This window comes from Ambystoma mexicanum, chromosome 7p, assembly GCF_040938575.1.
Source record: "Ambystoma mexicanum isolate Mex_15411 chromosome 7p, UKY_AmexF1_1, whole genome shotgun sequence".
In the NCBI taxonomy this organism is placed as follows: domain Eukaryota; kingdom Metazoa; phylum Chordata; class Amphibia; order Caudata; family Ambystomatidae; genus Ambystoma; species Ambystoma mexicanum.
The window spans coordinates 248453973-248481514 of record NC_090939.1 but is presented as its reverse complement, the minus strand read 5'-3'; the positions used below and the strand labels follow the sequence as shown (position 1 = coordinate 248481514).

Below are 27542 nucleotides of genomic sequence, written 5' to 3'. Positions count from 1 at the left end.
CTGCATACTTTATGGATATTTTGGTTTGGTAAGAAGAAGTAGTCTATTCTGGACATCGAGGCGTTGGCCCCGGTATGGAAAGAATATTGCCGAGTCTCAGCGTGGAGGTCTCTCCACGCATCACACAGTCCCAGTGCTGACACGAAGGAAGCCAGTTTGGTGGTGTTTGCGAGGTTCCTGTTTCTCAAATGCGTGCGATCGAGGGTATTGTCCATGACCTCATTGAAGTCCCCTCCCAACACCCATGTATCTGCGGGGTTTGCTGCCAGGATGGGGGTAATTTCGGTTAGCAGATCATGAAGGAGAGTCGGCGGGGAGTACACTGCCATGAGTGCTAGGGTTTGGCTCCATAGTGTTGCTTGGACGTGTACATAGCGGCCACCTCTGTCTTGTAGCGTGTGCGTGATCATCAGCGGTAGTCGTTTATGAACTAGTATGAGTACCCCTCTCACACACATAGAGAAACCGGCGTGCACCGTTGTGCGGTAGTTTGATCTTTGGAAGAATTTGCACACGTTCCCCGCTAGGTGTGTTTCGGACAGAAGGGCTATATCCGGGGAGTGCCTGTTTAGGTGCTGCAGTACCAGCCGTCTTTTGATGCTGGATCCCAGCCCATTCACATTCCACGACAGGATTGGATTGAGACAGTCTCAGGTGTCATTGGCTGTTTGGGGTATGGATTCGCACATGTGCCTCTTTGGTTTTATGTGCGGTAGGTGTGTCGCGTTTGATCTGTACAATATGCTCATCTTGCCTTTGCATGCTAAACGTTGAATAGAAATAATAAAACCAGCTCCCCCCTCCCCATACTCCTACCCCAACTGAAGCATCTGTCGTCCCGATATGAACTTTTAAACACAAATGAACTTTATACTACATCTGCCCGCCCTATGCCAATCCGGTTTTGCAGTACAGGTAGTGTGGATTGGGAATAGGTTGGGGCTGGGTAGAAGAACACCGCTTCACAGTGCTCCGGGCTCGCTCTTTGTTCGGTAGGGGCGGCGTTGTTGCTGGCCGCCAGCGGTGTTGGCCATTGCACCCATGTGTGCAATGTGCGGTGTAGTTTCCTTGCTTTGCATTGACAGTGATTCAAACATATGGAGTACCGTCGGTTCATATTATGCTACAGCATGTTGTGGGTCCTCGATCTGTTGCTGCTGCTGCGGATCCAGGTCAGGCGGCTGCTCAGGATGTGGTCTGTTACGTTCTCCCCTCCTTCCCCCCACAGCACCCCAATCGCCTTCTATATGTCTTTCAGCCCAGCTCCACGGCTCCTTAGGATCTGTGAAATGCACTGTTGTGTTCTTATGGAATATTTTGAGTTGGGCGGGAAAGATTAGCCCATATTTGACATCCATTGATTGCAGGCGTTTCTTGAGGGGATCAAATGACTGGCGTGCCTTCTGCACTTCTTTGGTGAAGTCTGGAAAGAAACCAATTCTTGAACCATTATATGTGACAGTTCCTTTAGATCTTGCCAGCTGCAAAATTGTATCTCTGTCCCTATAATTTAAGAACCTCGCGATGACTGTTCGTGGCGGTGCACCCGGCATGGGCTTGCCGGTTGGAATACGGTGGGCTCGCTCAATAGAAAAAAACTTGGAGAAGGACTGTGCATCATATGTGTCTGCGAGCCACTCCTCAAGGAATAACTCCATGCAAGCTCCTTCTGCCTTTTGAGGAAGGCCCAGAATGCGGATGTTGTTACGTCTGGATCTGCCTTCACTGTCATCCGCTCTTGATTCCAGAAGCTTTATGCGTGCCAACATGCTGGACATCTGGCGGTTCACTCCGTGAAGGTTGTCCTCAGTTTCCGAAATCCGCGCCTCCGCCTCCCCAGTGCGGGAGGTCAGCTTCTGTAGGTCATGTCGCAACAAGGATACATCTGCACCAATGCTGTCCATTTTTTTCTCCATGGAAGTTCTAGAGCTGGCAATGGCACTCATTATGTCTCTGAGGGAAATGTTCTCTTCCGTGCAGTCCGCGTCAGATAGTAATGGCTTCTCTGGGGAGCGAGTCAGCGGTGTGGTTGCGTATTGCTCAATCCTACTTTGTGTGGAGGTTTTCCTGGGCTTATCCTTCCCCATTTCTGATGTTCTAATGGAGTGACTCCGAGGGTCTATGTCTCGTCTGGGTGGAGGCGCCAGCTGGAGCGTGGAAAGCTACTTTTATTGGGGGGAGCGCCCTTCACCTTCAGTGTTATGAATGCGGTGGCCGCATATAGCCGTGTCATGTATGACTTTACTGTATCGGTACTGCCTTACAGCGAGGATTAAGCACAGGAGGGAGGACCTCGCTTGTGATTGCGTTGGAGATGAGCCAGCTTACGGGCCCCGGTCTGCTGTGGATTCGTTTGTTGTAGGCGCTTTGCTCGGTACGATTCATTTTGTTGGGTACAGGCTCTTCCGCTATGCACAAGGGGGGGGGTAGCGGCGGCAGACTAGGCAAGCATGCACTCACTGGAGCCTCAACAGCGATTTTCTTCGGGTATCAGAGGCCAGCCTGCGCTCTCCAGCCTCACTTCGTGACAAGGATGGGAGACACGTGTGTCTATATGCGAAAGGCCCTTTGGCACACTGCTAATCCATAGAGTCTTCAGCTCTGTCACGCATACTTTCGATTATCTGCATCATTTCCTGTTCATTGCCATGTGGCAGCGGTTGCATCCGTTTGCACAACGTGGCAAGGTCCGCAGTTGACTCGCCATGCACTCGCCATGCACACGCTGGTTATGTCACTGCTGCTGTTGTAGGAGATTGTGTTTATAGTCGTAGCCTTGCTGTCAGAATGTTGTAGCTAGGATGTGCAGGCCATGGTGCTTGTTTGGTTACTTCACGGGCCACGTTACCTGGTCCTCTGTGGCCCACATGTGTCGTAGATGGCCGTCTGTCTATATTTGTAGACTGAGGGGGCTCCCTGAAGGAGTTCGTGCAGTGGGGGTCCCAGGCGTAGGGCCGTTCCGTGGGGGGGAGCGTTCAGGAGTGTTACACAGGGAGTTTGACCCTGATCTCCTGTCCCCCCTTCTCTTTACCGCAGGATTGGGCCTCCAAGAATCGTCCGGAGATGAGTGTGGGCCACCCTAGGAGTCTATCGGATGCTCAACGCAAAGCGGAGCGCCCGCGGTGCCACCTCGGCTCCGGGCGGCTTGGTGATGTTGGGCCTGTTTTCTCCGGGGCAGGTGACAGCAGCGCGCGGGCTCGTAGACCGCTGCGAAGATTGCAGGTCATCAACGACGGATGTTCGGCATCCAGGGACACGCTGCCTCTGCTCCCCGATCCGCAGCAGGGGAGGGAGTTCCCTCGACTCGGGGATCCCACCGGCAGGAGGCGGGAAGCCACTCACTGGGATCTGCTCTTTCTCAGACAGGGATCGGCGCAAGGGGCAATCCGCCTGTTCCTACGTTCGCCCTGCAACTCGGCACGGCTCCTCTCACCCAACGACTTATCGCTGTCACACGGGCAGGGTTTGGCAACGGCGTGCGGCGCCCTCCGCTCACCCGCAGCGGCCATTTTGTTTGTCTTGCGGCACGCGGGCCCGCGTCTTGCAAGCTGTGCCGACTGGGTCTCCCGGCACCGATTTGCTTCGGAACCAGGTAGAAGTGTGCAGCCACTCTTGATAATTCAACACGCTAGCCTTATTGGCTAATTCACTCTGTTCATTGTACACTTTCTTGTTAGCATTTTTCATATGCGGCACACACTCGCAAACTTCAAAGACTCTTTCTCTCACTTGGGTTTTGTAAACAGCTCTCTTCCTCTCCTAGTTCTGTTATTGTTCATTATTCGAGTTTGGCGGGGGCACCAATATGCCCTGGTGTTCCTTTGTCCCTGTGTGGACTCACCGGCTCTTTGTGGCGTTCCTCATTCCTCTCGCGGCTCGCCGGTAACAATCTTCGGATGCTTTCTTCCTCGAGACGTCTGCTTTCCGCATCCCTCAACTCATGCTATGCTTGCCTGCTTTGCACGTGTCTCCGGTAGGAGGTCTGCTGCTTTCTGACACTGGCAAATGCCCAGGAGCCCTGCAGTGGTTTCTGGCATTCCCGCCATGTCCTATATATGAATCGATAATGTGGTACCTAGATCCCCACGGAAAGCATTCCAGTCAGGCCTTATGATAAGCTCTGGAAGAACGCGTGTCAGCCTTGATTCACTGGAATGTCTAGCACTCCATCACAATGGAGCTTAACTAAATCCCTCCCGGGGCACGGCCACCCACCTGGATACATCTGCAATAAACACTACTCAACTTCACCCATCCAAACACACATCACCATTCCAATAGAATGCAGCAGAGTCCCACGAAACAGTTAGGTCCAGCTGTGCACATATTCCGTCTCCTTGGCTCTCCTACTCTCCTGTCAGCCTGTCACAGAACCCATCCTTTCATCTGATTTCCAGGGACTGCTTTTAGGGACCTAGCCACTCCCTATCTACCTTTGTGCTGGCTAAAAATGCACACATGCACTTTAGAATCCTTCCTTCACATCTCAGATCTCGAACCACTGTCATCTGAAGGGCTTTCATCCCGCAGTGCTCCAATGCCATACCAATGGCAGCAGGCACTATACAACCATATAACATAAGATATTCTCTCGAAGGATCAAATAGCAACCTCTAACCTGCACTTATTGTGCAAAGGATCACTTCCCTCTTTGACATTAGTGGCTAATTTGGGGATGTCAGTCATACTTACCCCATATTCATCAATGCTTAAGTTAATTAGCTCAGTTGGGCGTGTAATATTTCCCCCTTCTTGCATTAACTCCACTGTATTTCCGCTGTGTTCTTGCAGTTTTACTTCTATTTTCCAGAGGTGGTCTCTCACCTTGGGCCCTGACATTAGTCCAGACTTTGGGACAATCAGGGGCTGCATAGTGGACTTTCTATGATGGTTGACAGCTTCTGTATGCCCAACCACCTCTGAAGCCGTCGTGTGTAACTCATACTCTTTTACCCCTACAAAGTCCTCTCTTAGGTCGTTAACGCTACTTACAAGAGCATGTGTTATATGCTACACGAAATTTCCCTTAAAATAGTCCCTGGTGCATTGCTGGATATTCACTTGAGATCATTTTTATGTAATTCTACCAACCCTTCAACTGTTAAAATCACGTTGAATACTGAGGTTAACGAGTGCATTTGATTTTTGCTCTACTCAGAGAAAAATGCCTTCTGCCCTTTTGGCACAGTGTGGGGAGGTAGTTTAGGGCCCTCGATCAATTTTCTCCCCGTATTAGATTGAGTCATAACACGACTCTCGTTCCTGCCAATTTAGCGCTCAGTGTTTTCCCGGACATTGGGCCTTTTTTCCCTTGCAAGTGGCGCATGGATTCCCCCTTGTTTTGTCCTAACTGCTTCTCCCACTGAATTTACTGTGCTCTTTACCTTTACATTGCCCCGTTGCGCTTGCTAGCGAGGTTCACCCTACATCAAAACCTGTGCATACATACATACACACAAACACCCACACACAGCAAACGTATATTGGTGCGCCTGCTACTCGGCACAGGGAAAAAATAAATAGAAAAAATCTTAGAAGTATTAAATTCCTGAACGGTAATGAAAAGTTACATCTCGGTGAGCCAAAATCCAACTTTCAAGAAATACCTGAACAAGAATGTTCAATTGAAGCTACAATCCAAACTAGGGCACTGCCACAGAAGAGGAGAGAGCCTTAAAACCACATCTGAGTCTGAGTGACTAATTAGAACAATGCATGTTTACAGCTGCGTTTTAGACAATACAGTGGCATAGGTCAATAATCTAGCATTAATCACCCTGTTCCTGGGAAGGCATGTCTGGTAATGTGCTGATTAACACTATGAGCACCCCAAGAATGTGTTTGGGCTGCTAATAGTGCGTTTAAAATCGGATCTGCAGGTATCACACATGCTTGATTACCATTTTTAAATAAAGGTACAAATAAATATGGCCGGACATTGACATATTTAAGGGTGGTAGCCCTTTTGCTGTTGCCATCCAGACACCTCGCAGCAATCTGCCAGCGGTTACAACGGACGTCAGAAGACAAGGACAAAAAGAAAAAAAACAGATCACAGGTGGGTGGCGCCCTCTGTTGTCCCCCACCACTGCACAGCACCATTGAATCTGGAAACAGTGCAATAGTAGACAGCACAAAGGGAAAGACACGATTAAAGAGAGCAGGAAAGTCTAAAAGTGTCCTTGACCAACCCTGACCCCCCTCACAGGAAACGGCTGGGAGCTACATGCACACCCTGCTGTGAGAAAACCCTGCCAACCCACGCACCCGAGGTGTCATCTAGCCACGGTGTGCAGTCATTTTTTCGAAAACATAATGTCGAAAGACAATAATGTCGAAAAAAAAATATCGAAAAAAAATAAGTCGAATTCTTTTTTTAAATTATATATTTATTTTGGGGTCCGGGAATTAAAAAAAGGGGTAAAATAAAAAAAGAATAGAACAAAGGGGGTTTGGGGGGGGGGAACCTCCCCATTTAAAAAAAAAAGTATTGAAAAAGAAATTCGACTTTTATTTTCTCGACATTTTTTTTTCGAAAAAATTACTTTCGACATTTTGGTTTCGAAAAAATTACTATGAACCTCTAGCCACAGCCTCGCAAGGGTGACAACAGCCGTGTCCTAAGCATTTGTGTGAGCACCGCCCCACCAAGACCCAGCCAAAATGAGCTCTCCACCAGTTCAACAAGCTCCAGCTCCTACGGCCCCCGTAGGGAATACTACTGCCACCGCCTGGCGCATGCCACCCCCTTTCTCCATGACTCTGCAGGCCGACAAATGCCCGAGGTGGGTCGAATGGCTGGAAGACTTTAACACCTTCATCGCAGCTGCGGGCGAAGAAAATTCACAGAGACTACACAGCATGTTCCTCAATCTGGCGGGAATCGAAGTCAAGTTACTCATTAAGACCATTCCAGCTGCTGAACACCCTGACTTTCCAGTGCTGATCACAGCTTTGAACAAGAGGCTAGTGATCGAGCCCAACAGGGACTATGAAAGGTACATGTTTAATCAATGCACCCAAAGAATTGATGAAACTGTGGATGAATTCATCACTCGCCTACGAATAAAAGGTACACACTGTCAATATCATGTCTTCTCACTCGATGCGGCCATCCGCCTAAGAGTCATTGAGGGGTGCGTGTCTCAAACCCTCAAGAAGCCACTCACATTGAATAGGTCAGTGAAATGGCCAGAATTCTCGGAAAGGGTGGACAAGCAGGTAACGCAGATAGCGGGCAATACCTCCGCTAAACAGGACAAGAGCGAAACGGTAGCAGCAATACAACCAAGCAACACAAGAACAGCCGACAGACCCACTAATAGCAGCCTTAGGGCGACTCCAAGAACACGACGACAGTGCTAGCGCTGCGGGTGGCTTTTCCCCACACAGGGACCTGTCCCGCACTCTCCCAAAGATGCAGGAACTGCGGCTGAGAAGTTCATTTCCAGTCAGTCTGCAGAGAAGGCAGACCTTTTCCTACACCACGAATGCCTGCAACGCCGCAATACAAGACATACAACAGGAACCCACAAGTGCAGTTGTATCAAATACGTCCATACCAGCAAAACCCTAGAAGATACGTCAGGGTGGTCAAAGATGTCTAGCCAGATGCTGAGACACATGATAACGAGACACATGACCAGATCTCACGCATTCGAGACGAATACGATGGACCGGCATCACACCAGGACTACTATGGAATGGCGCAGCAGGGGTTCGACCACGAAAGTGACCAGTACGACCAATACACTCAAGATAAATATGTCAATCTCATCATGGACAAAAGAGAAGCCCGAGAAGCACCCAGGATACCCGTAGAAATATGTGGAAAACATTTCTGCTTCCTAGTCGACTCAGGGGCCACCGTGAACATAATGGGTGAGAAGGAGTTTCACCAAATCCCTGAGAAACCAGCGCTAACACAATCAATCTCCAAGATATTCCAGTGGGGTGCAGATGTCCCATTGCAAGCTATTGGCTCGTTTGGACGTCGGCTCATCCATGGTGATCACTCTACAACGACTATCATTCATGTCATCTGGAGTCTGACCAAGGGGAGATGCCTTCTGAGCTATCGGACTGCATCATGCCTAGGACTCAAAGACGTACACTTGCAAGAGGGCGAAACGATTCGCTCAACGGCCCGACCCAAGATGCAAGAGACCACGTATACAGCATGCGGAACTGGCCCTCGCAAGTAAGTGCCATAACGAAAGAGACCATAATGAACGAGTTTCCGCTCCTATGCAAGGGTCTTGGAAAGATGAAGGGCATGCCCGTGAAACTACACATTGATCCATCGGTCGACCCGTTCCCCAACATTCGAGAAGAGTTGGATTTCATCTGCAAGCAGCAGTGTCAGCTGAACTCAGATCACTACTTTATGACGGAATCATTGATCCGGCGTCAGGCCCGACCTCATGGGTCTCGCCACTAGTGATTGTGCCAAAAGAAGGTGGACGCCTCAGACTCTGTGTGGACATGAGGATGGCCAACACCGCCATCCAGAGGGAGCGCCATCCAGGCCCAAGGATAGAGGACATGATAGTCCAACTCAATAAATCGATCCTCTTCTCCAAGCTTGACCTCAACCAGGGGTACGACCAGATGGTTCTCCACCCGGAATCGAGAGGCATCACCACCTTCTCCACCCATGATGGTCTCTTCCGTTATAAACGCTTGAATTTTCGGCATTTCGTCCGCTGCGGAAATCTTTCACAAAGCCATCAGGCAAGTCATCCGGCCGATGAGCGGCACACTGAACTACAGTGTCGACAGTCTTGTGTATGGACGATCTAAAGAGGAGCATGATGTAGCCCTCCGTGCCACGTGCAGGGCCATCCAAGAGGCCGGTCTCACTCTCAACGCTGACAAATGCTGCTTCAGCATGTCCAAATTGAAATTCTTTGGGCACATCTTCTCTGCAGAAGGCATGACCAGTAATCCTGACAAGGTCTCCACAATCTTCAACCTGCAGGAGCACAGACAAGTTGCGGAAGTCAGATCATTTCTTGGCATGGCAGGGTATTGTGCCAGGTACATCATGCACTATGCCACCATTACGAAGCCCCTCAGGAGGTTGCTCCAGAAAAAGATGTCCTCTTTGTGTGGTCAGCGGAATGTCAAGACGCATTCAACACCATCAAACAGTCCCTGGCCAAAGCCAGGAAACTTGCTTACTTTGACCCAGAATGGCATACTGAAATCGTAGTAGACGCACGTCCCGTGGGACTAGGGGCCATACTGGCACAGACCAATGGGATTGATGGCCACCCAAGACATGTAGTGGCATATGCCAGCAGAGCGCTGACACCCCCTGAGTCTGCATATTCACAAGCCGAAAAGGAGAGTCTGGCAGCGATAAGGGCGTGTGAACACTTGCACAACTTTGTAACAGGCAAGAAGTTCACTCTCATCACCGAGCACCAGGCCCTGCTGTCACTGTTTGGGAACCCCAGGATGAAAATGCCTCCCAGGATAGAATGATGGGGCATTAGACTCCAAGAATACGATTACCAGATCATCCATCGGCCAGGTGGTGAGAACAACCCGGCTGACTAGTTGTCCAGGCACTGTACAGTCAAGCAAGTGCCAAGACCCGGAGATGCCAAATACATCAACTACGTCACCACAAATGCACTTCCCCCAGCAATCTCACTAGAAACCATTGCCTCAGCCTCAGCTGCAGACCCCTCCATGGCCCTGGCGATCAGCCTCACTGAAAACAACAGGTGGAAAGACTATCGGCGGGCGCTACTGTCACATCCAGGAGCATGCAGGGATGAACTAGAGAGACTGGCAAAAGTGCACGCAGAACTGGCTGTGATAGACAACTCCATACTCCTACGAGGATGTAGACTGGTGGTCCCAGCCACCCTAAGATCAGACGTCATCAAGACAGCTCACAAGGGGCACCGGACAGCAGACAACACCAAACGGCAGCTACGTTGCTACGTATAATTCCCGTTCCTGGATGCCATGGTGGACCTTTGGGTGAAAAACTGTGAAGCGTGCCAATGCATGGCCAAAGCTGAAGCTCTGACACCATTGCAGCCAACACAGATCCCGGAACACCCGTGGGAAAAGGTTGCAGTAGACTTTTATGGGCCACTCGAATCAGGAGAATAGCCATTGCAGTTCATCGATGAACACTCCAGGTTCCCGATTGTAAAGCGGTCCACATCCACAGCGTTTGCCCAAGTAGCTGCCGTCTTTGATGAAGTCGTGAGCGAATGGGGAATACCGGAAATCATCAAATCGAACAATGGTCCACCATTCAGCAGGCATGAATTTGCAGCATTTGCCAAACACCTGGGGTTCAGACACCAGAAAATCACACCTTGCTGGCCCCAGGTGAATGGGATGACCGAAAGATTCATGGCCTCTATTAAGAAGACCTTACAGAGAGCCCGAATCGAGAACGTCGACTCCCATCAAGCACTATGCCGCATGCTTCGCGACTACAGCAACACACCGCATGAGGCCACAAACAAGACGCCAGCAGAACTCATGGTGAAGTACCAAGTTCGCACAAGAATCATAAGGCATCCAGCAAGTCAGCCAAAAGCAGACCCTGAGGTCTTAAGAAGAGATGCAGAGCGGAAGGAAAGAGCTCGGATAGAGACCGATGAAAGGAGAGGGGCACGACGGAAAGAATTTCACATCGGGGATGAAGTGCTAGTACAACAAACAATGGTCAGGAAAACCGACTCCCAGTTTGCCCTGAACCCCCTCCAAGTCACTGCAGTAAAAGGAACTATGGTGACTGCTGCAAACAATGAGAAAGAAGTAACCCAAAACAGCTCGCTATTCAAACATGTTGTAACAACTGAGAGACCTCCACCTCCAGACCCAGATCCAGAGCCACATGACGTCAGAGATAGCTTATGGACTCCTCCTCGGTTCTCACCTCGACCTGAAGCAAAGAGAGCTGATCGACCAGAAAAAAAGCTCAGGTGAAGGCCCACGCAGTCGGCCTCAAAGGATCGTCAAGAGGCCATCACGCCTGGTTGAGGAATGTTAAGACGGAAGCAAGGACATTTGTCCGGGGGTGTTGTTGAAGGGCTACTGTCTCTTTAAGGGAGACAGATCCACGTGGGCCAGACCACATGAGTCATGGCATAGGGTGAGGGAGGAGGAAGAGGTGGAGAAGGCACTTCCTTTATGTACCGTGAATAAACAAGACATGTACAAAGTACTCAGCGTGTCTTCCTTATTTAAGTAGGACGTAGCTGCCTAACAGTGCCGAGGCAGTGTGTCTCATGCTGCCATCAGAAGCGACTGCTAGGCGTGCGGCTTGACAGCACTAGGACTCTTCTTTTAACAGTCTGAAGCAATCCGCAACTGTGACTGCTGTCGGAGCTCCAAGAGCCCTGACACACTGGAGGAGTCTTTGGTGGCGCCTGGACTGGGAGCGGCAACCAGCGGCGGCTGCTAGGGGGATTCTTGACACCAGTCCTGGGCGGATGCCAGTGATAGAGCTGAGAGGCTGTCTCAGCAGTAATCCTGATGAGTCTTGACTGCTGGCACTTCACAGTGCGGGGTAAAAGATACAGACCAGAACAGGGTAGTGTGAAGTGCGCATATAGCCTGTTTAGGCAGTGATTTGCTGCGGTCCGTGCTTCAGTGGCGCATGGCGGTGGCTCGTGATTGAGTTTTAGCCACAACTAAAGTCAGTCTATCTTGGGCCAATCTGTACTTGTATCAGTCCCACCTACCTAACTTCTTTTCCCTGGTGTGTGGGAACGAGGGTCATAGTGATCCCTGTTCAAGTGATTACATTTATTATTCTTCACCAAAATGTCTGTCACTAGAGCAGATATTCATAAAGTCACACAGAGACTAGTAGCCGTGTGCTCTACCCCTGATAAATCCACTTACCCTGGGGCCATTGGGGTTCCTAAACATGCGAGCACTATAGTGGGTTTTCCATTTCAGCCCCCACGGGATAAGCCGTATGTCCCTCTAACACTGAGTGATCGCTGTGTGAGGGATATCCTGGCTAGAAGCACCCAAAGAAGACAGCGTTTACAATATGAGAAAAGGGAATTATTGACGGACACGCCCTGTCAACTATCAGTTAGTTGACCATTAGGTTGTGAAAAAAAGACTGTATGGGGAAGAGAAAGCGACAACATTGGCTCCCCCTGAGATCTCCCAATTAAATCATTCAAGTCAGCTTAAAGAGGGTATTTTAGAACTTCAGCCAAGGATAACTGACCATCTAACTTCTGCAATGTATGATGCAATGCACTCCCCTTCCAAAAGTATGGATGATGTTATTATGGAAGCTTGGTCCAACCCTAACTTCGGTGTAAAGGGAACGAACGCCAATTATAGCTGGCAGATGGTTAAGGAGAGAATTATCTGCGACCTGTTTAAATGTGAGAATGTTATGGACTTTCAGATATGGGTTGACTGTTTTGATAAGGCAATCTCTCAGCTTGTTAGGATGGACAGAGAGTATCAAACAGATAACTGTACAATACAGATAGTCGCCAATACGGCGGAGGCAAGTAGCCAAACTGACCTGAAGTATGCTACCAATTTAATGCCTATGAATAAACCATTGCAGGGCTCAGTCCTTCACATTGCTACGACGGATGGTTCCACCACCCCAATTTGAAAGATGTCTGTAAATTGTTCAAAACCTTCAAAACCCAGGAAGCCCATGAATACATTGGCCCTCATTAGGACCCTGGCGTTAAGGGATTAACGGCGCCGTAAAAGGTGTCGGCGCCGTTAAACCCTTAACACCTAATTACAAGGTCCCTTTGCAGCTCCTGACCTTAACGGCTGGTTTGGACCAGCCGTTAAAGTAGGGACCCGCAAAGGGACTTTCGAGGTAATTACGGTACCGCAATTTGCGGTACCGTAATTACCGCCTTCCCCATTCCCATTGAGCCCTATGGGTCAAAAATGGGAATGGGGAAGGGCCAATGGTAAATGGGGAATTACCGCCCTGCCAACCTTGGAATGGGGCGGTATTTCCCCATTTACCATTGGCAGACTCGTTACAATAACGGCAGCAACCATGGTGCTAATAGCGCCATTGGTTACCGCCGGTGTTGTAATGAGGGCAATTGTCTTCTCCCCCACAGAGTAGAGACCTACGTATTAGAAAGTCCTCAATGCCAGACATCACGGATCCATTTTTAAAGGGTCCGATTGCGGACCGAAGAAATATGGTAATTGTGAATGTTAGTAAACTGGAAAAACCTGAACTGAGAGAAGCCTTGCAGAATAAAGTTGTGGCAGGGTTATGATCTAAAGTTGAAGAGAGGTGTATTAGAACCACTGACTTTAGGCTTTTGCGCAAAATTCATATCAGGTAGTGGTCCTTGATGAATGGCTAAGATTGCATTGTCATCGGCTGCGACAGCAGTAATCCGCCATCCTTTTTTAATTGTTTCAATAAGCTTGGAAAACTGTAATTTAACACTAATCTAAGAATTCTAATTGACTGATTTGTTTTATATCTGGTGATTTGTTCATTGCCTGTGTTTTATGTTTTATGTTTAATTGCTTGTTATATTGTAGCGCCTTGTGCCAGGGTGGTATTTGGGGCCTTGGGCACCAGCCAGAAAACAACCTGGTGGTTCGTGAGAATGAGGCAGGAATGGAATCTGGCCTTATAGTAACAGATGCAAGTCAGGTTTCTTGCTTTGTCATTGGCTGGCACCACTCCCACAGATGCTAATGTCTTGTATACGTCTTCTGTGCCAACATTTCAATATTTTACCTTGGTATTTGCTCGTTTTGAAAATGCAGTTCTACCCTCATTGGGTGTAATGTCACAGTAGCAGTATTGCTCCCCAATCGGGAACTTACCAGGTGGTAATGTCGTTGGCCGTTGTCAATGGCATTTTACCTCCTGAAATAGGCCTCGGAATGCAGCAATAATGCTTAAATAAAAGATACAGCGCCCCTGACATAAATAACGTACAACAGGAAATATGATGTGGTTTTGGCTTTATACAAGACGACGCACAAAAGTGGGCGGCTAGTGTCCAGTGCATGTATATTAACACAATGGCTGAAAAATCATAACTGTATAGTGAAGCAGTACCAAGAAGGAAATGTTGTTTCTGACACAGAGACCTGATTTCTAATCTGGATTTGCACTTTACCGAATCTATGATTTCGAGAAAATCACGCTATTTTGCCTCCCAGACCCAACAGACCATATTGTTGTAAGTGTAGTCCCCCATGTTGGACATGTTCCTGCTACCATAAATGTTTTTTGTAAAGCACTCAATTGCTCCTTGGAATTAGGGGCGATATGCTACTCTCCATTCCCCCACCACACCCATGCAGTGGTATGAAATGGGCCTCACCATGCACAGGAGTAGTAGGTGCCGGATGTCTGAACTACACCCGCACCCTAGGGCTAATATGACCTATGGGCATGATGGGCCAGTTGTTTAGGAATTTGGAAAAAAGGATATCATTTTCTGGTTTTTGGTGTCTTAAATTCCTTACTTAATATGCTGTGTAGGGAGAATTTAGAACATTTCGTCAGAAGCATAACTGAATGGATTCTTAAGGCATTTGGGACATTTCAAACATTTAGACATGTTATCACATTTGACTTGTTAACTCCTTTGCCGTTAGTAATTGGATGTGCTTAGAATTTCTTTATTGTTCATTTTATTTCTCCATTGAACGAATGAACTGAGCAATGCAATGTTGTGAATTTGAAGACGAGTGCTGGTCATGAACTTCAATTCATAATGCACATTTCTCCTCCAGTAAAACACAAAAGTCTGGAGAAAGAAACTCTGACAACTGTTAGTGAATCAAAAGCCGGACTGTGTAAAGGATCCGACATAATGATGAAAAGTTGTGTCCTTTGTTAGCTGGATTTAAACAATTGACTAATTCAATTTGTGAAAAGATAGTAAGTTTAAGACGAGCAAAACAGTTATGCAGAATTGTTTTGCTTCTCTGCAGATTTTAGAGAACACCCCTGAAAACCACCCAGATCAAAGTCACTTGAAGCATGCGTTGGACAAGGCGGAAGAGCTGTGCTCCCAAGTGAACGAAGGGGTGCGTGAGAAAGAGAACTCTGACCGACTGGAGTGGATCCAGACTCATGTTCCGTGCGAGGGCTTGTCTGAGGTAAGCTCTTGCAGCCTATAATCGTGTAACTTGAGTGCTGCCAACTCACTGACACTGCGCTGCTTCATATGTAAATCAGCATGAGACAGATTGCTCCAAAATGCATTTTAGCAAAGTCTATGGGATTTATCCCATTAGAAACGGGATACTTTACCTGACAGATTTATTTATTTGTATAATAAACCTAATAGATGGTACTCCTAGGCTTTAGTGAACATTCTGCTCCCAAATGAAGAAAGAAAGAACTGCATTCTGGTTTTTCTGATTGATCAGTAGCAATTCATGGGAATGGCTAAGATCTCTAATTTACATTGGCCTATGAGTGTGGCTCTTGCTCTTTCTTTATGTGTCACTGCAGTTAAAGGTCTACATCTTTTTCTCTCCCTGTTCAAAGCTAAATTGAATCTGAAAGTTCTTTATGAGGCCACCTGATTTTGCAGTTACGATTTACGATTGAGATGGAGATTGTTGAGTGTTCTCCAGAAAGTATAACACAAGCCTTACATGGTAAAGTGGGACTGTTGCACCTTTTCACCCCTCCTATTCCTGTCACTGAATGTCATCCCAAACATGTCCCAGCACTTGTAGAGTTTTTTTTAATCCATGGAATTGATGTTTTGTGGCTGATGCCCTTGTAAAAGAGCTAAAGTAGCACAACCTTTAAAAGAACATAGACGTGGAATGTATGGACCCCCAACTATGAACATGTTACTGTCAGAACTCAGTACTGGTGACCACACATATGCACATGTGTCCCGGTAACACCATGATACACGTGCTTGCCATAGTTGGTCTTCTTGGGGATTGGGCGCTTGTGACCAACCTCCCTGTTTAGCCTTGGGTTCTACCCTGAGAGCATTGTCTGGCATGGTACCTGGTGGAAACCAGACAGCTGGCGACAATGCCAGCAACAGAGTTGCAGAAAGAAACCAGTGGTATGGGACTGCTTCTTCCTTAATTGGTCCTGGATAGTCTTGTAGGCACCCCTCCACATTTATTGTGAGGCTCGCTGGTCACCAGGGTTATACCAGCTGCAGTACTGACTAAATGTATCCTTGTACATGACTATTTGGACCGGTAGCTATGGCAGTGATGAGATATTTACAGACACATGGATTTTTTCGCTTACATGCTGGTACATTTATGTTACCAATCCTAAGGAATCAACGTGTTAGTTGCAGCATGTGACCAGGCTAAACTTCATCAAAGAGAGTTTTGACATAATAGATATCTGCACTCCAATACAGGAAATGTGAATAGCTTAGGTTTCTGCCTTTAACATGCTGTTGACAGTTAGGCTTTCATGACATAAAGGTGTATTTTCCAGGTCATTTCGATCGGATACTTCATTAGAAATGGGTGTACATACACCTTGGAACAGTGAATTGCACAAATGCAACCTAAGTAGCAATGGAATAGCCTTATTTCTTGGCGAAAACCCAGCCTATCGTAAGCAGAGTACTCTCTGTCAGTAAGTGCCATAGTGTGTGGATTCCTCACAGCGGATCTGAAGGAGTCCTCTCATGATCTTGCCAGCGTGGCTATTTGGAATACCACCATAATCGTTGGAATGGTAGACCCTCAGGTTGGGTGGTAGCCAAATGTGGCACCTTTCCTGCTCTTGGTAGGGGGTGGGTAAGACACGGGCCAGAGTGGGGGGCTATGTCATTTTGAATCCACGTTAGCTAGGGGTGGAAGCAGGCTTTTTCAGGAAGGAGACCATTCACAAAATGAGAAACAAATGCAGGTTTAGCTTGTCCACCAGCGTTTGAAATACCGGAGTATTCAGTGAAACAGTCAGTCAATCTAGATAGGTAGTCAGAGGAAGATTCAGACTGGTTTTGCTTGCAAGCAAAAATCTTTGATCAGTCAGATTTGAAAGTGTATTTTTCTTGGATGAGGGCAGTAAGAGCAGTAATATTAGCAGTAATAGCCTCACCTGTTGCCAGTGTGTCGGCCATTGCAGTATCTCCATAATTTGTTTGTATAGAGTGTCTTTGAGCACAGCCGTAGGAGTTGTTTAAGGTCACCAATCGTGGGATCATAACAAGCAATCACTGTGTTCAAATGTTCCATAAAAGCAGTAGGGTTGTCAGGTAACATGGGGAATTGTTGTCGCATATGCTATAAGTCAGTGCAGCTCCATGGGGTGTGGAGTGAGTCCAGGGTGGTGTGGAGGTAGAGGCCACTGGCAGCAGAAGTGTAGGCAGGGCAGGGGGAGGAGTGGACGGAGAGGTCATAGTGGGAGAAGATGGGGGGGCCGGGATGCAAGCAGGGTTATGAGAGATAGGGGAGAGTGGTGAGGTAGTGTGGCAGGTGGCTGGACTGACATGACCACTCGTTGTGGCGTAGGGGGTGTTGGGTTCCCCTAGAGCACTGTACGCGGTGTGCGGGCCTTCAGGAGAGGCATGCATATGGTAGTTTGTCTAATAGGTCCACAGGTGGTGCTGTAGGCACTTCTGAAAGGGAGTCTTTAATAGTGTCTGCAGAGACACTTGAGTAGAGGCCTGTTTTGCGAGTGTGTTTACAGTTTGACCGGCCGGCCTTGGAGGGATGCTTGTACTGCTCTAATGCTTTCTCTATCTTATCCTTAGAGTTCCTCAGTGATCTAGTCTGACTGTTCCACAATCTATGTGTAGATACTTTGTACCAGGCGAAATAAGCTGACCAATAACTATCCGACACCTTACACTTTCTATGTTCCAAAGCCCAGGGCACATTTATTCGCATGAAATGAGTCCTATGGGGCCACTGAAATTCATTTTGAACCCGAGTCAAAAAATTCCACACTTTCAAATATTTACAGGTGAATGCCCTATACGTTGAAAACATGAAGAGGCATTAATCCCTACTACAGTTGTAAGTGTTGTTGTAGATAGCCCAGAGCCCATGGCTAAGTCTAGAAATCTAAAGAGCGGGGAGACACAAAGGGAGGTAGGCCGACAAGTACTGCAGATCAAGAGGGGTGGTGCAAACAACCTCCCGCTAATTGGTATTTACCGGTGGTGACAGCGTAAAGACAAACCAGAGAGGTGGTATACAAGGGGAGACAGGAGCAAGCAAAAAATGATAGAGGTAGCTGACTTTAAACATAAAATAAGACACAAAATTGACAAGAGGAACCACTTCAGGCATAGCTCAGCAGTAACATTTGGCACTTAACAAGATTCATCATCATCGCCTCTTTAGTCGAAACAAGAATACAGATATAGACCGCAAGGCAATGAGTGTTGTCGGAGCTAAAGTAATGAAGGGGGGACTGTCATGATTCCTGCCCCTCATGTCCCCAGCCCTCCAAGATGTCAGGCTGGAGCCAGGCCACGATCACCTACATGGCCCTCAAGGGCCTCTCCATCCCTCCAAAGACCCACTTGGAGTCAGACTTGGCACTTGTGGCACCAGACTCACTCACTCCCATAGGATAACATTGGGGATTGGACTTGTAGTGCATTGATGGGGACAAGATGGAAACCCCCACATATTTTGGTTCCCAGAACTGCATGTGCAGTCTAGTCTTTTGGGTGTGGTTCAGCCCAGAGACACCTGGGATACCCAGAGACTATTTAAGCCACGCCTAGGCTGAGAAACATGCTTTTTGTTTTCTGCACCTGCAGCGTGACACTCCCCGTGTTCGGATCGGTCTCCAGTAGGCCTGCATCTTTCTTCTGCGCTCAGCTCATGCAAGAACAAGAACACTGTTAGGAAGAGACTTACCTTGCTGCGCTTCTGCCCATCATTCATTGCTTCTCTGTTCTGCGGGCATCTTCGGCAGTGTCATTCCCATCCCAGCACGCCGCTGCCTAAGGAAAAGGGAAAAGAACAGAAAAAAGGCATTAGTAAGCATTCAGCAAATCTTCGCTTATTTTTAAAGACTGTACGAGCTTCAAACGCTTACCTGAATCCCAGCCGCTCTGGGGGAACTCTGTCTCCGGAACTTCTCATCCATCTGCAAGAGGGAAAAACACTCCAGGTTAGCATGGAAACATCTAGATGTGCTGCATACCGCGCTTACTCACCGCATTTCTTCTTCAAAACCGGCATCCACACTGAAAACGGCGTGGCACCTAAAAGACACAGAAAAAGAACTCAGTTCAATACAAATACGAAAGGGTCGCATCGCTCTCTCACTTACCTTCAGCGCTACTCATCTCAGCAGCACGTCGCCTTCCCCGGATGCCGGCCATCATCTAAGGAAGGAAAGGAACGAAATTAGAGAACTATTCAAAAGACTCATTATACTTACCTGTCGGACTCTTGCCAGTGAAGTAACTAGGCAGCAACGAGCCCGCATCAATCAACGCGCCCCTGCACTGAAAGCAGGACGGAGAGCACACTTTCCAAGAAAACAAGGTGAGCTGTGGATCAAAGGGAAGGGTTGGACTCTGGGGAAGAAGGGGTTCAAGCACACAGAGACAATAGGGAGTTAAACTCTACCAATCCTGTGTTTCAGGCCCAGTCTCCAGTCGAGTAGACTCCAGGGAAGGGTTCGAGGTCGTAAGAGGTCAGAACAGGCTGAGTGACGTCCCCGTGGATACCAGGTGAGCGTTACAGAACACAAAGCCTCGCATCAAAATCCACCTGGGCATCATGGAAACGTCAGAAACTGACCAGTTAGCCCACATGTTGGGGCAGCTACGTTCCGAAGTACATGCAGCCAGGCAGGAGACCAACACCCTGAGGAGAGAGCTGATAGTAGCCAAAGAACGCACTGATGATTTAAGCCGGCAACTTCTCCAGTCACAAACAGGGCATGCACCATTGCCGGGAAGCGTGCCCTCGATGCCAGCACCATCAGCCAATCCCGTTCAGATAACCCTTCCTGGGGCAGTTCCCTTGGCCCCGCCCGAACGATTTACGGGGGATCCCAAGAGGTTTGCAACGTTCATGAACCAGTGCCGCCTGCACTTCCTTTGTAGACCAGGGGCCTTTCCGAATGATCAATCACGGGTCGCTTTTGTGTTATCCTACGTGAGTGGTAGCGCTGCGGACTGGTCTGTACCCTTTGTGGCCCAAGACGATCCTTTGCTGCATGACTTCAGTGGCTTTCAGCAGGAGATGGAAAAGCTGTTCGCCCGTCATACTCATGGGCAGGCATTAGACAACGAACTTCTGTCCCTACACCAAGGGAATCAAGACCTATTAACATACATAGCCACGTAGTTTAAGCAGAATGGCCAGTGGAGAAGAGAACCACGTTATTTCATAAGGGGTTGCGGGGGGAGCTCAAGGATGTTCTCGCACAAGTAGTGAACCCCCCGAAAGACTGCTCTGAATTCATTGACCTTGTTGTTCAACAGGATTATAGGTTGCAGGACCGAAGAGCAGATCGAACCAGACCGGACCCTCGCCCTATGTATGTGCGTTCAAAGGACAATATTGCCCGCACAACGGAAGGTTCAGGAGAACCAATGCAAATTCGGGGGTCAGATCCTCCTTGACTAAAGCGGAAAGGGATAAAAGGAGACAGCAGCAGTTATGTCTGTACTGTGGAAGGTCAGGTCATTTCCTTAAAGAGTGCCCTGTGAAGCCACCGAGGACGACGGTAGGGGCCACGGACAAGGAAGATACCATCAAGGAATCGGAAAACTCCCCAGCTCGGCAAGTGTAGGGGTCCACTTGTCGAGCAAAGAAAGTGAACTACAGACCTCCCATTTTGCACTATCTGTGGTCTTGATCAATCACCAACAGCCATCTCGGATGCACGCAGTAAGAGCATACATTGACAGTGGAGCCGTTGGGAATTACATCGACCAGGATCTTGTGGCAAAGATGGGGCTTCCGTTACGCCCTAAATCAACCACCAACACTGTTACCACTGTCAACGGCACGGAAATAGCTTTCGGTCCAGTATCCCAATGCACTGCAGCTTTAACCCTTCTGTGCCAGGATGGACACCAAGAATCTATCGTTTTCGACCTCATTAAGGCACCACAGTTCCGGTTGATTTTGGGAATGCCATGGTTGGTAGCTCACAATCCTCGAATCGATTGGTGAGCAAAAGAATTGGCCTTTCCCGAGACTTGCGCCCACACATGTTATTGCCAAGAGAAACAACCAATAGACACCAGAACCTCCACGCTTGCGACTGTGGCAATCGGCACCCTACCAAGTGAATACCAGGACTTTCAAGATGTCTTTCAGAAAGAACAGGCTAATACCCTGCCACCGCATAGACCATACGATTGCCAAATCGACCTGATACCCGGCGCACAAATCCCTTGTGGGCGAATTTACGCACTCACAGAACCAGATAACCAGCACCTGAATGCCTATCTTGACCAATACCTGGCCAACGGGTTCATCCGTCCCTCGAAGTCTCCAGCAGCCAGTCCTCTATTCTTTGTACCGAAAAAAAGAGGGGGACTTGAGAACGTGCATCGACTATTGCGCACTGAACCAGATTACCGTAAAAAACTGCTACCCCCTGCCACTGATCCCTGAATTGCTTGATCAAGTCAAAGATGCCCAAATCTACACAAAACTAGACCTGAGGGGGGCATATCACCTTGTTCGCGTAAAACAGGGGGACGAATGGAAAACCGCTTTTCACACCAAATACGGCTTGTACGAATATCAAGTAATGCCCTTTGACCTTTGCAACGCGCCTGCAGCATTCCAATACTTCATGAACGATGTCCTACGGGAATTGATTGATGTCTGTGCTCTAGTGTACATTGACGATATTCTAGTATATTTCCCATCAAAGCAGAACCACGTTAAACACGTCCGATCCGTATTGGAGAAACTCTGTCAACACCAGCTCTACGCCAAGCTCGAAAAGTGCTCATTCCACGTCTCCGAGGTGGAATTCCCGGGCTTTATTCTCAGCCCAAATGGAATCCGAATGGATGTACACAAGGTTGATGCTATCCTGAACTGGCCATCCCCAAATTCATTCAAGAGGGTTCAAAGTATGCTAGGTTTTGCAAACTTCTACCGCCGGTTCATCCCAGGATTTTCGCAAATCGTGCATCCCATCACGTCATTGCTAAGGAAAAGCAACAAAACATTCCAGTGGACAACAGAAGCCGAGGAAGCTTTCCAGGAACTCAAAGCCAGATTCACATCTGCCCCAATCTTACGCGGCCCTCGCCCTGATCTCCCACACCTGTTGGAAACGGACGCCTCAAGCATGGCTATGGGAGCCGTCCTCTCACAAAAGGACCCTGAAACGGGCCAGTTACACCCTGTTGCCTTCTGGTCGCGTAAATTCACACCCCCTGAACTCAATTACGCTATCACAGACAAAGAACTCCTGGCCATTAAGTCAGCCTTTAAGGCATGGTTGCACTACCTCTTGGGCGCCAGACACACAATCACCGTAATAACTAACCACCGGAACCTCCAGTAACTAAAAAAACGGCAAAGGCCCAATCCTCACGACAACTAAGTTGGGCTCTTTTTTTTTGCTGAATATGACTACGTGATTACATTTCCACCAGGGGTGAAAAACGGGAAGGCCGATGCCCTTTCCCGTATGGGGGTGGAAGAGCAAGGGTATCAGACCCCTGACCCAATAGCATTCATCCCGAGTGACAAGCTCCTAGGAATCACAGCAACCATAACTCAGAAAGAATTACATGAAGAAATCCAAAACCTGATGAGTCCGGAGCAATTACAAGCGTGGAGTGCACAAGGAGAACATTACATGATAAAAGATCAGTTGCCCTACTTCAGGAATCGTTTATTCTTACCAAACCAAGAACTACAAGAACAATTCATGTCCGGTTATCATGATTCCTTGATCGAGGGCCACCCTGGAATTGCAATAACCCTAGCCAAGGTAAAACGAAATTATTGGTGGCCCACGTGGCTTAAAGACATTATCCAATTCATCCTATCTTGTGGAGTGTGTGCTCAAAACAAGTCTCCAAGCAGAAACCGGCTGGGCTATTACAACCATTGGAAATCCCACCAGCACCCTGGCACACGTTGTCCCTCGATTTTATTACTGACTTACCACCAAGTCAAGGGTTTAACACTATTCTTGTGGTCGTGGACCTATTTTTAAAAAATGGCACATTTCATTCCTCTGAAGGGGCTCCCAAATGCTTCCACTCTGGCAAAGGTATTTCTTGAAGGCATCGTACGGCTCCATGGGTTTCCTTCAGTTTTAGTCTCAGACCAAGGTACTCACTTTGTATCTAACTTCTGAAGAAAATGCTGCTCTATGGCCCAGATCGACATCCGGCTATCCACCAGTCACCATCCCCAAACGGATGGTCAAACTGAGAGGACAAATCAGACGCTCAAGCAGTATCTGCGTTGCATGTTACACCAAGCTGAAGGAAGCTGGTTTGACCTATTATGGATAGCTGAATATGCTTATAATAATTCCCTATACACCAGCACTGGGCAGACACCCTTTTCTACCATGTATGGCAGGCACCCACGTACTTCTGAGTTGAACGTTCCTACAACCCTGGAAATGCCAGCAGTCAAAACCTTGCACACAACCATTTCTCAAACCTTTAAAAGGGCAGCTGAACACCTACTTCAAGCTAAGAATCGGCAAAAGAAGTTTGCTGATCAACACTGAACAAAGGCCCCCAACTACCAAGTGGGAGACAAAGTCTGGCTGGCGTCTTAACACGTGTCCATTAAAGGAACCCAAACTTTCCGTCCAAGATACCTGGGTCCATTCACCATCACCTCCGTGATAAATCCTATGGCAGTCAGACTAGCTTTGCCGTCAGACATGCAGATTCATCCTGTGTTCCACGTGTCTCTCCTTAAACCTGTTCAACCTGGGACCCGGGTAGCAACGCCACCGCAGCCAGTAGTAGTCGCTGGGGAGACAGGATTCGAAGTCAAGGACATCCTGGATTCAAAGTACATCAGATCCAAATTATACTACTTAGTAGACTGGAAGGGGTATGGTCCACAAGACAGGACATGGGAGCCTTGTGAGTACATCCATGCACCTTGCTTGCTTAGACGATTTCATCAAAACCATCCAAACAAACCAGGACCAGACAGAAGAGCCACCTTGAGAAGGGCCTTGGGGGGAGTACTGTCATGATTCCTGCCCCTCATGTCCCCAGCCTTCCAAGATGTCAGGCTGGAGCCAGGCCATGATCACCTACATGGCCCTCAAGGGCCTCTCCATCCCTCCAAAGACCCACTTGGAGTCAGACTTGGCGCTTGTGGGACCAGACTCACTCACTCCCGTAGGATAACATTGGAGATTAGACTTGTAGTGCATTGATGGGGACAAGATGGATGCCCCCACATATTTTGGTTCCCAGAACTGCATGTGCAGTCTAATCTTTTGGGTGTGGTTCAGCCCAGAGACACCTGGGATACCCAGAGATTATTTAAGCCCCGCCCAGGCTGAGAAACATGCTTTGTGTTCTCTGCACCTGCAGCGTGACACTCACCGTGTTCGGATCGGTCTCCAGTAGGCCTGCATCTTTCTTCTGCGCTCAGCTCCTGCAAGAACAAGAACACCATTAGGAACAGCCTTACCATGCGGCGCTTCTGCCCATCATTCATCGCTTCTTCTGTTCTGCGGGCATCTTCGGCGGTGTCATTCCCATCCCGGCACGCCGCTTCCTAAGGAAAAGGGAAAAGAACAGAAAAAAGGCATTAGTAAGCATTCAGCAAATCTTCGCTTATTTTTAAAGACTGTACGAGCTTCAAACGCTTACCTGAATCCCAGCCGCTCTGGGGGAACTCTGTCTCCGGAACTTCTCATCCATCTGCAAGAGGGAAAAGACACACCAGGTTAGCGTGGAAACATCTAGAGGCGCTGCATACCGCGCTTACTCACTGCATTTCTTCTTCACATTCGGCATCTACGCTGAAAACGGCGCGGCACTGAAAAGACACAGAAAAATAACTCAGTTCAATACAAATACGAAAGGGTTGCATCGCGCTCTCACTCACCTTCAGCGCTACTCATCTCAGCAGCACGTCGCCATCCCCGGAGGCCGACCATCATCTAAGGAAGGAAAGAAACGAAGTTAGAGAACTGTTCAAAAGACTCATTATACTTACCTGTCGGACTCTTACCAGTGAAGTAACTAGGCAGCAACGAGCCCGCATCAATCAACGCGCCCCTGCACTGAAAGCAGGATGGAGAGCACACTTTCCAAGAAAACAAGGTGAGCTGTGGATCAAAGGGAAGGGTTGGACCCTGGGGAAGAAGGGGTTCAAGCACACAGAGACAATAGGGAGTTAAACTCTACCAATCCTGTGTTTCAGGCCCAGTTTCCAGTCGAGTAGACTCCAGGGAAGGGTTCAAGGTCGTAAGAGGTCAGAACAGGCTGAGTGACGTCCCCGTGGATACCAGGTGAGTGTTACAGGGACAATCATGAAAATGTAGTTGTGTTGTTTTTTTTCTTGCCAATGAAGGCCACCCCTGAGCATGGAAGCAAAGCATGTAGGTATGTCTGTACACTAAGTTGTTTGTAGTCTGGACAGGGCACTGGTGAATAGTAGTGGAAAAAACAAATCTTGACAAACACAAACGGGGCGATTCATGGAATTAATGTGCGCCGAATATTCCGGCGCAGAGGTGCCAAAATGTGCGAATCGCAGTGCAAGTGCGAAAATCGCAGGGAAACCAGCGCACATCGATTAATGGAAGTCTGTGCGCGAGAAAAATATTGGATGTGCGCTGAAAAAGGCACAGCGAAATCGCATATAGCGCGGCGCACATAACAAAAGTAGGCGGAACACGGGGCGTAACACTCGGAATGGGGAACAACGCGTGAAAATATGGGTGTCACGGGGGAAGTACAGGAGGCAAGTGCGCGGAACGCCCACACGCTCGCCTACAACTCGTATTCATGGAATCGAATAGGGCAAACCAGCGCACGGGCAAAGACGCACACAGGGCTAAACAAGTCCGCCACAAGAAAGCAGGCGGTAGCGTCCCTGCACCTGAAATAAATGTGCGCCAAAATGTGCGCTAACAAAAAGCACCTATATACAGCTATGATGAATGATCCATACTGTGGCCCTCTAGGACAAATGAAGTGCAAAGGGGTACCGACAAACACGGACACCCGCTGTGTGAAAAATAGCGTGTGCGCGAGGGGCGTGGTCAGGCGGCACACCATGCGGACGTGCCTCCTCTGAGCTCCGGTCTGCAGCACCCAAGTCGGCCGTTTTAACCCTCTCAAAGGAAGAATTTCGGCCCCATGCGAAAATCGAACTGAGATGACATGTGGAGGGACCCGCTGCCGAATTATTGAAGGGGAAGACTCGAGATTAATGCACTTTTAGTGCCGTGGTTCCTGGCACTGGGAAACCCAAGATGGCGGATCGCGCCTTTTTCAGCAATCCCTGTGGGGAGACGGAGGGCCCCTGCGGTGGCAACAGACCCAAGGCGACGAGGGTGGAACGGACACACGAGCGATGCTAAGCCCGGCAGAAGTGCCCTGTGGAGAGCGAGGTCCGAGGCGATCAAAACCGAGCGTCATCGGAGGTGGTAGAGCTACGTATGGAGCGCTCAGTCTCCCTAACCCAGCCATCCGACTACCCCTGCGGCAGCGACTCTGAGTCCCACTGCGAGCCCCACCCGGGACGGCTCGCCTTGGCTGGAGGACGGCGGCGCCCGGGGGAGGTCCCATCTACGACCTTACAGCACAGCTGACTCGCCGGCTACTCGAGCCCTAGAACGGACGGGCTTCCCTCGCCGGGTCCCTGCCCCCCCCTGCAGCGCCGTCCTCCGGGACCCGGCCGGCCCCTGGAAACCGGGCCCCGGAGGACGGCGGCGCCCGAGGGAGGTCCCATCTACGACCTCACAGCACAGCTGACTCTCCGGCTACTCGAGCCCTAGAACGGACGGGCTTCCCTCGCCAGGTCCCCGGCCCCCCCTGCAGCGCCGGAGAGCGGACCCGGCTGGCCCCTGGAAACCGGGCCCCGGGTCCCGACAGGAGAACCAGAGCGGGCTACAGCTGATCCTCCCTGCGGGTGAGTCCCCCGCCTCCTGGCCCCTTCAAGAGTGCTGCGTTCGCTCGCCCGCCCTGCCCCCCCCTGGGAGCGCTGCACGGGGTTGTGCGGCACAGGGCGGACGGGCCTTCTGGGGACCTCCGCTGCGAGCTGCCGCTCTTCTCAGCCCACTCCACCATTGGCCCTCTGGCCCTGAAGCCAGGGCTGCACCCGCAGTGCCGGACCCGCAAATTCTGACAATAAAGGGTCTGTGGAGAGTGACCCTGATCATCCCACTGGCCCGGCGGATTACAGCACTATGAGGCCACTCTGCTCCATGACCGCGTAACTACGGGATCAGACAGCACAGACAGCAAGCTAATCAGGTACTGAAAGCAAAGGGGTCACGAACAAACACGCCAGGGGGTCCTGGAATTAACCTAATAGGAGCCGTGGAGCGGGGAGAAGGGGCCACTGTTAAGGAGAAACTCTTTGGGAGGGTCCAAGCGCCCTGATATACTCCGCTTGATTTATAGCTG

At 49.2% G+C, this 27542-nt stretch overlaps 1 protein-coding gene across 3 annotated transcripts in view; it reads left to right on the top strand.

Annotated features, from left to right (window-relative positions):
- ITSN1 (intersectin 1) overlaps positions 1-27542 on the top strand; it is a 3188156-nt gene that overhangs the window by 3068068 nt on the left and 92546 nt on the right. For all 3 annotated transcript variants that reach the window (XM_069636218.1, XM_069636217.1, XM_069636220.1), the window contains one exon: positions 14956-15123. In XM_069636218.1, coding sequence (XP_069492319.1) covers positions 14956-15123 — 168 coding nt within the window. The remainder of the gene's footprint in view (positions 1-14955; positions 15124-27542) is intronic.